General features: G+C 39.7%; 1 protein-coding gene across 3 annotated transcripts in view; it reads left to right on the top strand.

Moving 5' to 3' along the window:
* hgd (homogentisate 1,2-dioxygenase) overlaps positions 1 to 13060 on the top strand; it is a 47057-nt gene that overhangs the window by 20833 nt on the left and 13164 nt on the right. For all 3 annotated transcript variants that reach the window (XM_059968443.1, XM_059968441.1, XM_059968442.1), the window contains exons 4-7: positions 4615 to 4720; positions 6941 to 7000; positions 9508 to 9599; positions 12920 to 12954. In XM_059968443.1, coding sequence (XP_059824426.1) covers positions 4615 to 4720; positions 6941 to 7000; positions 9508 to 9599; positions 12920 to 12954 — 293 coding nt within the window. The remainder of the gene's footprint in view (positions 1 to 4614; positions 4721 to 6940; positions 7001 to 9507; positions 9600 to 12919; positions 12955 to 13060) is intronic.

The following is a 13060-nucleotide window of genomic DNA, read 5'->3' as shown; positions in this document are numbered from 1 at the left end:
TTATTTGTTTAATGAAATTAAGAAAATCATATTCTTTATGTAATATGAAATGTGAATAATTTCTACATTTCATTATCATTAGGTAGACCCAAACTCTTTTTGTGTAGGCTTCAACCACCTTAACATTTAAAAAGTTGTAACACTATTGATATTAAAATGCCAGCAGAATATATAATGAACATTTGATAGCAAATGCTATATTCTGACATGACGATTTTAAAAAGTATTTCTGCATTAGGAATTTACAAAATGTCAGTACCATTCATCGACTGAAACAGAACACTTCAGCTTCATTTTTGCTGGTGGTATGAGTATTGGCAAGAAGTTCAAGATGCTAAAAGTAAAAATGCTGGAAATACTATGGAAGTCAGGCAGCATCTGTGCAAAGAGAAATAGTTGACACTTTAGGTTGAAAACCTTTCCTCAGGACTGGGTCAGAAAAAGAACTTTTAAACTACATGGAGGGTGTGGGGAAGACCCACAGGACAAAATAAATATCGATATCAGGACACAGACACAAGGAAATCTACAGATGCTGGAAATTCAAGCAACACGCACAAAATGCTGGTGGAATGCCACAGGCCAGGCAGCATCTACAGGGAGAAGCACTATCGATGTTTCGGGCTGAGACCCTTCGTCAGGACTAACTGAAAGAAAAGATAGTAAGAGCTATGAAAGTGGGAGGGGGAATCTGAAATGATAGAAGACAGGAGGGGAAGGGATAAAACTAAGAACTGGAAAGTTGTTTGGCAAAAGGGATACAGAGCTGGAGAAGGGAAAGGATCATGAGACAGGAGGCCTAGGGAGAAAGAAGTGGGGAGGGTCCCATCAGAGGGAGATGGAGAACAGGTGAGGAGTGATTGTGAGAGGGGCAGAGAGAGGAAAAAAAGGAGAGAGAGAGAAAAAAGGGGAATAATAAATAAGGGAAGGGGTAAGAAGGGGAGGAGGGCATTAATGGAAGTTAGAGAAATCAGTGTTCATGCCATCAGTTTGGAGGCTACCCAAATTGTCAGAAACACACTGAGTCTCAGCAATTTGCAGAACGGTAAACTTTATTCCCGCACCCTTCTACTATAATAGTAGGCACTTACCCGGTGCGTCCTGGGGACTTCCAGTACCAGGTACTGTCCCCTTCTCCCCGTTTACCGCTCTGCGCTGTCCGGATATCACTCGCTCAAGCCGCGTCGGAGCGACGAGCAAGGAGTCAGGGACCGCCAAACTCGGCGGGGTGCACCGTCTCCGATGTCCTTCCTCGTGTCCACCGCGGCCGGAGTGTGGATCCCGGACGAGCCCCCACGTTGTCAGAAACACACTGAGTCTCAGCAATTTGCAGAACGATAAACTTTATTTTTCGAGTCTGCAGAGTCGGACCCAACCAGCTCCTGCTAGATTGAGTGCCGAATTACACTTTGCACAGTTTTTTTTATACCCTACTTGTTTACGACTTTGTGAGTTGCACCCATGTGAGGTGCAGACATTCTTCCTTAATCTCATTACAAAATTACAAATGTGATTACCCTTTGGCCCACTTATCAGCCTCAGCGCATTAACACCGTTATTGTTCAACCGTTAAGCATGTCTTCCCGTTACCCGTATCGCTTCTTTAATCAGTAAGCTATTGTTTCATCCTGATTTTGCAAATTGGTTTATACGTTGCCCTGCAAGTTGCTTTGCACATTCTTTCTGTGTCAGCACATTCTAAATGGACTCCTTAAGTACCGTCTTTAATTTAATCATTTCTCTCACAAATGGAATATCAGGTGTTGTTCCTCCAACCTGAGTGTGGCTTATCTTGACAGTAGAGGAGGCCATGGATAGACATATCAGAATGGGAATGGGAAGTGGAATTAAAATGCATGGCCACTGGGAGATCCTGCTTTCTCTGGTGGACAGAGTGTAGGTGTTCAGTGAAACAGTTTCCCAGTCTCACCAATATATAGAAGGTTGCACCAGGAGCTCCGGACACAGTATATCACACCAGCTGACTCACAGGTGAAGTGTCACCTCAACTGGAAAGACTGTCTGGGGCCCTGAATGGTGGTGAGGGAGAAAGTGTAAGGGCAGGTGTAGCACTTGTTCCGTTTATAAGGATAAGTGCCAGGAGGGAGATCGGTGGGAAGGAATGGGGGGGGGACGAGTGGACAAGGGAGTCATGTAGGGAGTGATCCCTTTGGAAAGCAGAAAGGGGGGGAGGGAAAGATGCGCTTGTTAGTGAGATCTCGTTGGAGGTGGCAGAAGTTACGGAGAATTATACTTTGGACCCGGAGGCTGTTGGGGTGGTAGGTGAGGACAAGAGGAACCTCATCCCGAGTGGGGTGGTAGGAGGATGGGGTGAGAGCAGATGTGTGTGAAATGGGAGAGATGTGTTTGAGAGCAGAGTTGATGGTGAAAGAAGGGAAGCCCCTTTGTTTAAAAAAGGAAGACATCTCCTTCGTCCTGGAATGAAAAGCCTCATCCTGAGAGCAGTTGCGGCAAAGACGGAAGAATTGTGAGAAGGGGATAGCCTTTTTGCAAGAGACAGGGTGGGTAGAGGAATAGTCCAGGTAGCTGTGGGAGTCTGTATGAGAGAGACAGAAAGATCAAAAAAGGGGAGGGTGATGTTGGAAATGGGCCAGGTAAATTTGAGGGTGGGGTGAAAGTAGAAGGCAAAGTTAATGAAGTCAATGAGCTCAGCATGCATGCAGGAGGCAGCACCAATGCAGTCATCGATGTAGTTGAGGAAAAGTGGGGGATGGATACCAGTATAGGCTTGGAACATGTCCTGTTCCACAAAGCCAACAAAAAGGCAGGCATAGCTGGGACCCATACGGGCTACATGGCTGCACCTTTGGTTTGGAGGAAGTGGGAAGTGCTAAAGGAGAAAGTATTAAGAGTAAGGACTAATTCTGCTAGACGGAGGAGAGTGGTGGTAGGGGAGAACTGGTTAGGTCTGGAATCCAAAAAGAAGCGGAGTGAGGCCATTGTTTCATTGGGTAAAATGTTGATGTTATCTGGTTAATGCAGCGAGGTTGGAGAACACAAGAACTGTGAACCAAGAGAGGTGTGAAAGGAAATGCAAACAAAATAACACAAAAGCTGTAAAATGCAGAGTTCTTGATCTAATCCTGCTGGTGAAGATGAGCCAATATTATAAATAGATAATCTAGGGCAGAATTGGCTGTTCTGGTACAAAACAGAAAGCTAGCACCTGATTTCTATTGCAATATTAAAAAGACTAGACTGAAAATGAGATGCTGTTCCTCAAGCTTGTGTTGGGCTGCATTATAAAAGCATTGGAGACTCCAGGCAGATAGTTCAGTGTGGGTGCAGAATAGAGGATTAGAGTTTAGGCAACTGAAAGTGTAGTTGATCTGCAAGGTGGTCAGTCCATCCGTGCAGGGTTTCTGTAATGTACACAAGTCCAAAGCATAAGCACCAAGTACCCTTGAACACTACTTCACTTTTTAAATATATATTAGTTCTGTTTTTGCATGATTTTTAATCTAATTAATATACATATACTGTAATTGATTTACTTATTTATTATGATTTTTTTCTATATTATGTATTGCATTGAACTGCTGCTGCTAAGTTAACAAATTTCACAACACATGCCGGTGATGATAAACCTGATTTTGAAATACAGTACAGTAAGTGCAAGTGAATCCCTGTTTCAGCTGGAAGGATGTTTATTTTAGTTTTTTTATTTGAGATACAATATGGTTAAATCCTTTAAAGATGTTCACTACTCCATTTTGCAAAACATATAATTACTAGCTTAGACATAATGAAGGATATGTGCTGAAAAGGTTGTTGGTTACACATGGTTACAAGATGATATCCAAACGCAAAAGCCACAGGAGCTTTAAACTTGGCTTGTCAACCTTATTGAATTTGTTAAGAAACCAACCTTTTATTCATTCGAAACTAGGTGTAACAAACAATAGTAACCACAGGCTTCCACTATCTTGCACTTTATTTTTATCAAGCAAGCACATAGCCTCAAATAGGCTATTCTTCTGTTACTCCTTTTGTGTATGTGCTGTGGAAGGACCTACTTGTTATCAGCATGAAACGGAATATTGTTCTGTATAACATATCCAGCTTTGTCCTGTCAGATCAGCTTGTTTAATAGAACGGGAAGCTTTGAAATATTGCGGCTCCATACGATTTTACTCTCTATGGCATGGTGTGTTATAGAACAAGCTTTTTCAATATGCTTCAATGTCTGGAGATGGTTTAAATTTGGGGAACTCATAAAATGCTGGAGGAACTCAGCTGTTTAGGCAGCATCTATGGAAATGAGTAAACAATCAACGTTTTGGCCTGAGACTCTTCATCGGGATCTGAATAGGCTGACTATTTACTCTTTTTTTATATATAGAGGCCAGTTGGCCTGCTGAGTTCCCCCGGCATTTTGTGTGAGTGTTGCTTTGGAATTCCTACATCTGCAGATCTTCTCCTATTTGTTAAATTTGAGGAGGTGAGTCTCATTGTAAAATTGGCATTCCTTAAGATACCAGTCTAAGTGAGCCAGCCTGTGAGCAAGGTTAACATCTTTACCTGCTTTTTTTCCAATATGGGGTTCAAATGCCTATACTACTTCAATGTGAATTAATTTTTGTTTTCTTCTAGTTGGCTGTATCGTATTCTACCTTCAGTTGTTCATAGGCCCTTTGCTTCTGTATATCAGGGAAATCTCTCTTATAATTGGGATGAAGTCAACCCTGATCCCAACCAGGTAATAACATGCCATCTTCACAGTTTTAATTACCCATGAATAAATATAATTTGGTTACATTTTTTAAAAAATCCACATCCTTGCAAGATAAGACATGATATTTTATGAAATAAGCTATTGTAAATTGTGGCAGATTTTGCTGGTAGTGCACATTCAGTTTTCCTTTAGATACAACAGATTTGACATTTTAAAAATGAACAAATTGCTTTAGATAAATCATCTAGTGTAGAAACTGTGCACTTCATTATATCAGCGTACCCTTTCCAAAAGACAAATTGGTTGTGAGAGAAGAGAGGGGAGACTAATTGGCTTCCATATGTTAACGATCAATAGTTTCTGAAGTGTGAACAATTCTTTTAACTCGAAATATTGCAAACAAGATACCTTTAAAGTATAGTTAGCTTAGTGAATATGTTATACTAACCCTTGTGACATCTTGGATTTTAACAAGTGATGCAATAATTACTTGACAGGAACATTCATAAAACTAATAATTTCAGAACAGGTTTAGAGGGATGCAGTGTATGTGATAATGTACGCGGTGTTCACTACTGAGTACACAAAATAAGACACTGATGTGTTTCCTTACTAATTGTTTTAGAAATTCAAGCAATAAGAGAGAATCTATCAGTAATAAACTTACTTGAGACCATTTATCTTTTTCAAGGAGGTATTCTTTGAGAACCTTAACAAAACACAGTGAACTGAGAGTGTGCTCTTCGTCTCATATCACATGGATCCTTGGAAGCATTACCAAAAACAAAAGAATTAGAAATGTAATTTTCAAATCAAATGAATACTCAAAATTTGCAGTTAGATGCAGAATTGAAGTTGCCTGTTTGGAAACAAAAGGCGCGTTGGGCTTTTGTCTGTAGCCGCCCAGTAATGTAGTGGCTAGTGTAATCGCTGTGCAGTATCAGAGTTCGATTCCTGGTGCCGTCTATAAATACAGAGGTTGTACATTTTTCCTGTGACCATTTGGTTTTCCTCTGGGTGGGTCAGTGAGTTGTGGGCATGTTACATTGGCACTGGAAGCATGGCAATGCTTGTAGGCTGCCCCAGCACAATCTTGGGCATTACCAAATGGTTCAATGTACATGTGACAAATAAAACTAATCTTTAATCTTTCCATGTTGAATTTTTGATTTGCTAATGAAATGAAAATTCACTCCTTCAGATTATCACCTAGAGGTAATTTATCTTGGAATAGATGTATTCTTCAAATGAAGTGGGATTATAGAATAGGAGTGAGTCATTTGCAGATTCCATTTTACTGTCAAATATTCTGTTTGCAGAAAGTGTTCTCGTAGTTGTTTAATTCCAAACATGTAATTCTGATCCATTGTTAAACCAAATGTATGAGTGAGAAAGGAGCTAGTGTTTTCCCAGTGGATATGACAAATTAACTCTTGGGCTTCCAGCTGGGTACAGGAATTGACTTTAACTGATGGTTCGAATACAAACTTTGCCATCTTCATCAGGGGTTATGGTATATATCCCCCCATCATCCGTCCCTCCTGATTAGCTGGTCCCCATCCAGTCAGGTTTCCTCTTGTTTACAATCAGATTCCAAGGGCCATAGGATTGACTTCAACAGCACGGAACTACTGTGCCATGCCAATGGCTTTTGGGACCACCTGTGAAGGGAGCCATTGAAATAAAATTAGAGGAAATTAATTTTAACAAAGACAAGGGTCTTGCTCTCAGCAAGAACTGGAATTCAATTGTAAGTGGGACAGTGGAAACTTGATTGGATGAGGACTAACCAATCAGGAGGGATGGACGATGGAGTATATATACCATGGGACTAGACATGCCCAGGCATCCCTGATGAAGATGGCAGAGTTTGCCATTGAAACATTGGTTAAAATCAATACCAGTACTTGGCTAGAAACCCAAGAAGAATTTATTCATCGAATGTATGAGGCTCGATTAATCTCATTTCTGCACACTCTTACACAAAATCAGAACATGTTTGAAGAGATCCAGTGCCATGTAGCACCTGTGGAGAAAAGGTTTCTAGTTCATGATGTTTTATTGAAATTGGTCTGATGAAATGTTATTAACCCGAAACATTAACTCTGTTCCAGGTGCTACATGACTTGTCAATTTCCAGAATTTTCTGTGTTTTGTTTTTAATTTCAGTAGTGCTTTTGCAAGTTCATAAGTATAGCTTGTAACAAAACTTGCCTCATGCAAATGATTTCAATTTTCTTTCAGCTCAGATGGCTGCCCTTCAAACTACAAAAGAAATCGGAGAAGATGGTTGATTTTATAACTGTAAGAGAGATATTATGTTACTTTAACTTCTCCATCTGTGATCATATCTTACTCAAGAAATTCAGCATGGAGAAAAAAACAATTGATATGATAGCAGTTAAAAAAGCCCATTCCAATCATGTAAACTATGCACAGGGATAAACCTTGTAGCAAAATCAAAATAAGCCCAACTGTTTATCAGAATAGGATCTTGTATTTTAAATTAGGTTAGCATGCATACTCACCAAAAATAGTCCACATTTTCAGTCTATTGCAATGCCAAGTGACCATCAAACATTTCAGGAAGGGAAGCAATTATTGGTACTGATGTAAGGTCATAGATATGGAACTTTAACCTTGTTTCTCTCTCCACAGCTGATGTTTGACCTTCTTTTCTCATGATTTAAGGTTTTTAATAAATTAGTTAGAAAGAATTCTGTAAGATATTGCACATTAGTTCCCTCCATGTATTTCATTTTAACAATGGATACTTGGATATTTAACAATGGATACGTTCTTCATTTATTCACTCATTTATCAATCCATTTATTTATTTATCTGTCTATCACCTATTTTTGGGAAGAGAATAAACTAAATTGCAATAAGGAGCCATCAGTCACTGAACTTAATTGAACATCAGCAAAGCCTTCATGACTCTTTTTTTCTCCTGTAACCATCTCACCGGGCTTGTATACAAGCTTGGCTCATTGAGTTATGCGGCTGTCAGCAGAATCAGGCAGTGGTGAGAAGGCCACCTTTCATAAGCAATACACATCTAGGATCAGTATACAGTCGGCCCTCCTTAACCATGAGGGATTGGTTCCAGGACCCCTCACGGATACCAAAAAAGTGCGGATGCTCAAGTCCCTTATTCAACCTGTCTCAATCCGGTGGACTTTAGGACCCAGCGGAACCCCAGACCTTATTTAACCTGTTTTACTGCAGTGGACATTAGGACCCAGCAGCGGAGCTCTGAATCCTCAGTGTTTCTGTTCACGAAAATAATCATGATCACGATTGAAAATAAAGTGGAAATAATAAAATGATCGGAAAAAGGTGAAATGCTATTGAACATTGTAAAAGCATTAGGCTATGTCAGTCAATGATCAAAACAATTTTAAAGGATAAAGTGAGAAAGGCTCTGCCCCGATGAAAGCTACAATTATCACTAAGCGACGCAGTGGTTTAATTATTGTGTTTTGGGGTTTTGATCCTCCACATCAACCAGGCACGGATGGACAGCGCACTCGAAAGCGGTCTGTCACTGGATCGAACTCGGGAACTTCCGTTCCAGAGCCCGGTGCTGAAACATACGTTCTTAAGTGTTCTATATGCATAGAAGGGTAAAATACATACTATATACTAAGACAAATGTTTGACTAACTGACGCTAAATAATACCGGATGTACTTGTTCCAACTTACATAGTAAGAGAACTTGGAATTTTTTTCAATCCCGATCCACGATAACCCACGTACATCCTCCCGTATACTTTAAATCATCTCTAGATTACTTATAGTACCTAATACAATGTAAATAGTATGTAGAATAGTTGTTCTCCTGCATTGTTTAGGGAATAATGACAAGAAAAAGAAGTCTGTACGTGCTTGAACATGTGCTGGAAGAGCACTTACGGGTTTTCTCGATTCGCAGTTGGTTGAATTCGCAGATGTGGAACTTGTGGATAAGGAGGGCCGACTGTAATTTGGGTTCAACCAAACATGAAAGTTAGGATGTTCCAATTAAGGAACATTTTAGTGAAATGCTGCCTATTAGACAGTGAGCGTTCACCAAGAAGTGACATATTGTACACTGGCATAAGATTACAAAGAAAGTATATTTACCAAATTTTCAACTTTAACAGTTATAGAAAAATAAAAGGGCCTATTACATTTAAAACAATACAATATGCACATAAACATTGGAGCTCATTTCTGGGTGTAACTCTTTACTCAGACACTGAACCCATGTGAAAGACACCAGCCACAGTTTGAACTTCCCTCAAAGACTACCTTGACCGAACTGGCTAACTCATGAGTATTGGTACTTCCTCCTTTGAACTATTCATCTGCACAAAGCACTTCTTACAATAGGGTCTCCCCTTTGGGTGGGAGCCTCCCAGCATCTTCCCCTTGTGCTCTTCTCTGCAACTCCCACCAAAAGACCCCAAACCAGACTAATGTCCTTCAGAAATCTGATCTCACCTAGCTCTTTGGAATCTTCCCTCTGCCCACTGGGTAGAAAAATACAACATGTACCAAAACAACCCCAATTAACTGAGACAACATTCCTAACTTGGACAACAGGGCTGAAGCTAAAACATTCTTGCGAGCAAGACACACTGCTTTTACAGAAAACTTCTAAAATAAGAATACCTCCCAGTATAGCAGTAGAAATCTTAACACTAGTTACTTTCATTTGTGATTTGCTGGTCTTTCCACAGAGCTTGGGAACAAAATTCTTTTCCTCATGGGCTTCTTACGTTTTTTTTGGTCAGCATATTATTTCAATGATACTCTGTTTGAACAGGGCTTACATACTATATGTGGAGCTGGAGATATCAGGTCTCACTGTGGCTTGGCTATTCATATCTATATCTGCAACACATCAATGGAGAATAAGTAAGTAGCAACTATTTTATGAGCATTTTGGGATTCAATGATTAAAGAATATGTATAAAGTTTTTCGACTAAGGAAGTGTTTATTTGCTTCTGGTTGCAAAAAGAGTTCACTAGATTCTCTTCTGATACGTAAGAGCTGGACAATTGATAGAATTGAACAGAACTAACCTATATTCTTTTAAATTGAAGAACAAGAGATTTCAATGTACAAATTCTGAAAGGGCTTGGAGGCTGGAGAGGGTGAACTTGAAATGGAGGATAAGCCCTACAGAATGGCAAAATAGGCCCAAAGGACCAGATTGCCTTTTCCTGCTCCTATTTTCTGTGTCTCAGTCAAGAATCTGGAACCAAAGGATAGGCATATCTTCATCAAAATCATTTGAATATTCTATCCACAGAGGGATGTGGATGCTTAGGTATTGAATAAGTGATCAAGAATAATAAATATTTAGATACTGATGAAACAAGGAGTATAGAATATTCTGGATACAGAAGGTTAGCTCCAACACAATTGCATCGAGGAGTAGGGTGTCCACAGCACAACCCTCAATTCTGTGATTTCTTTATAGATGGCACCATGTTCATGTTTTTTCTTTTGCTCTTCCTATTTCCACTTTAACTTTATGAATTTCAAGAATGATGCCCAGGGAAATTAGCTCAAATTTATGATCACTGTATTTCAGATCTTTTCTGGGGCATTGAAATACATCACTCTTGTTAAGTACAAATCCCATAAAATTTCGATTTTACCAGAATAGATTGCAGACGCAATAATTTCCAAGTGAAATCCATTGGACAAAATCCAAATTGATTTTTTTCTCTCAATGACAGTACTTACCTGGTGACTTCATTATTTGTTTCATAAATGTACTATAAATTGATGTAGTGGGAATTTCGAATGAGGAGCACATCATGTGCTTGTTGCTTCTCACTTTTTAAAGGGATAGCTGGTACTGGTGACATGAATGAGCAGCTTCAGAACTCGATGTAAGTTGCACAAACACCTTCCAAAATTTAGCTGCTGAGATACTCATTCAGTGAATGTCTCTGTAGTTACTCAGCTGGCAGCACTTTGATCATATAAACACTGTCACGGGCTCAGAAGGAGACTTCAGGTCAAAAGATGAAGACTGCAAGCAGTCTCTTCCCAAGGATTTTTCTGAGCTACATCCTCAAATGATGAATGAAATAGCAGACACAGAGATTCTGCCGATGCTAGATATCCAGAGCAAGATGCACAAAATGCTGGATGAACTTGGTAGGTTAGGCAGCATCCATGTAAATGAATAAACAGTCAACATTTTGGGCTGGGACCCTTCTTTAGGACTGGAAAGGAAGGGGCAGGGATCCAGAATAAAAAGATGGATGGGGGAAAGGGGGACTAGCTAGAAGGTGATTGGTGAAGCTGTATCTAATGAAATCACAGGTTTACATTTACACATATTTGAGATATGTGACATTCTACAACAAGGCATTTAACTATGCCAACACGAGGAAATCTGCAGATGCTGGAAATTCAAACAACACACTCAAAATGCTGGTGGAACACACCAGGCTAGGCAGCATCTATAGACGAAGGGTCTCGGCCCAAAACGTCAACATCGCTTCTCCCTATAGATGCTGCCTAGCCTGCTGTGTTCTACCAGCATTTTGTGTGTGTTGTTATTTAACTATGCCCTTGTGCCTACTCTACTATCTCCTTTGGCTATCAATATCTTCAAAGTGGTTGCTGCTGACCTGTTTCCTGTTTCTCAGTGTACTGCTTACCACTGCCTCAAGGTCACCAAGTGCTCTACTTGCAGAGAAATAATTTCTGCTACTTGTATTTCAGTGAAGACCAGGTATCATCTTGGATATGCCAGCCTTTTCATTCCTTAATAATCAAGAAAGGTTTCCACCCTTCCAATTTATATGGCATTATGGATCACAGAAAACAAAAATTGATGGTGGATTTCTTATTTCTGGAAAGTACATTTAACTCTTTATGCTAGTGCATAAAGATCCATTACATTCTGCTATACCAGCCCACCTGCACGCAACCAATAAATTGATAATTCCTTCACCCTATAAATTAATAGCTTGCTATAAGATCTCCTTTTCCCAATAATAAGTACCTAGTATTTCATGCAGAGGTTATAGTTGGTTAGACAATATTCTTGGATCAGCTTCCTCCAGTAGGCATAAGCATTGTTAGATACTTGAACCCTTGGGGGACTCTCTTATTTTTTTGAGTAGTCAGTTAGCATACCATACCAATAGGCATCATGGTGTGAAACACTATTACAACACTAGCTACCTAGGTTCAATTCTGCCGCTGTCTGTAAGGAGATTGTATGTTCTCCCTGTGACCATGTGGGTTTCCTCCTTGTGCTCTGGTTTCCTCCCACATTTCAAAGATGTACGGGTCAGTAGGTTAATTGGTCACAGAGGTGTATTTGGCAGTTGGGCTCATGAGGCCAGAAGGGCCTGTTACCATGCTGAGTGCTAAATTAAAAAATACTACCAGGCCTATGGTGTTCCTCCTAAACACCTCAGAATGCAACACACTCTAGAAGAAAGTTCATTAAACTAAAATAAATGTAGTACATATCTTGCAATGTTGGTCAAAGTATGACAGCATCATAAACTGCCTAGTCATATGGTTTCAAAGACAAACTTTGGATAAGCTGAAACTGAAGAAACTGTCTCGTAGACAAATATAGAACGGTACAGCACAGGAACATGCCCTGAACTTACTGTCTCTCACCATTAAATGCCTGCTTTCTGCTATTAGATATTTCATGCATGGGAAAATAGTTGTTGTATCTATACCTCTTAGGATTCTATAATCCTCTATTAGATCTCCCCTTAGCCTCCAACACTCTTCTTGATCTCAAAATGCTGAGCACAGCAACATGTTCCACACTGGTCTCCCTATCCTCCAAGTCCTTCTCCTTTGTACATACCGATGCATTTAGACCTCACCCACACCCAACGCCTTCCTTCTTTATCTTTGAGAAGTCCTACTTGTTCCCTAGTTATCCTTTTGCTCTTGATGTAGGTATATAATGCCTTGAGTTCTTTAACCCTACTTGCCAAGTAGTTTTCATGGAACCTTTCACCTTCGTATTTCATTTCCCGAGTTCTTTTCTGTTTTCTTTATCATATTTAAGGGTTCTGTTTGATTTTAGCTTAAGCCTTCTGTTTTCTTTCCCTTCTTGACTAATTTCACCATCTCTCCCAATTAAGTCACCCTATTTCCTGCCTAATATTCTCATAATCTACCCTGTTTATAAGAGTAAAATTCCAAGGTATGATTGTATTAAACTTTTGTATTTCAGGAGTTTTTATAATTCAGATGGGGATTTCCTTCTAGGTAAGTAAAACTTGATAAATCAGTAGATTTGCCCTATTATCAAAATTTGAATGGTATGTATTCCTTGTAATCCAAATTTGTTACATAATACTTTCTTAGGAACAAA

This window comes from Hypanus sabinus, chromosome 4 (assembly GCF_030144855.1).
Source record: "Hypanus sabinus isolate sHypSab1 chromosome 4, sHypSab1.hap1, whole genome shotgun sequence".
In the NCBI taxonomy this organism is placed as follows: domain Eukaryota; kingdom Metazoa; phylum Chordata; class Chondrichthyes; order Myliobatiformes; family Dasyatidae; genus Hypanus; species Hypanus sabinus.
This window is presented reverse-complemented; position numbering and strand designations above follow the sequence as displayed.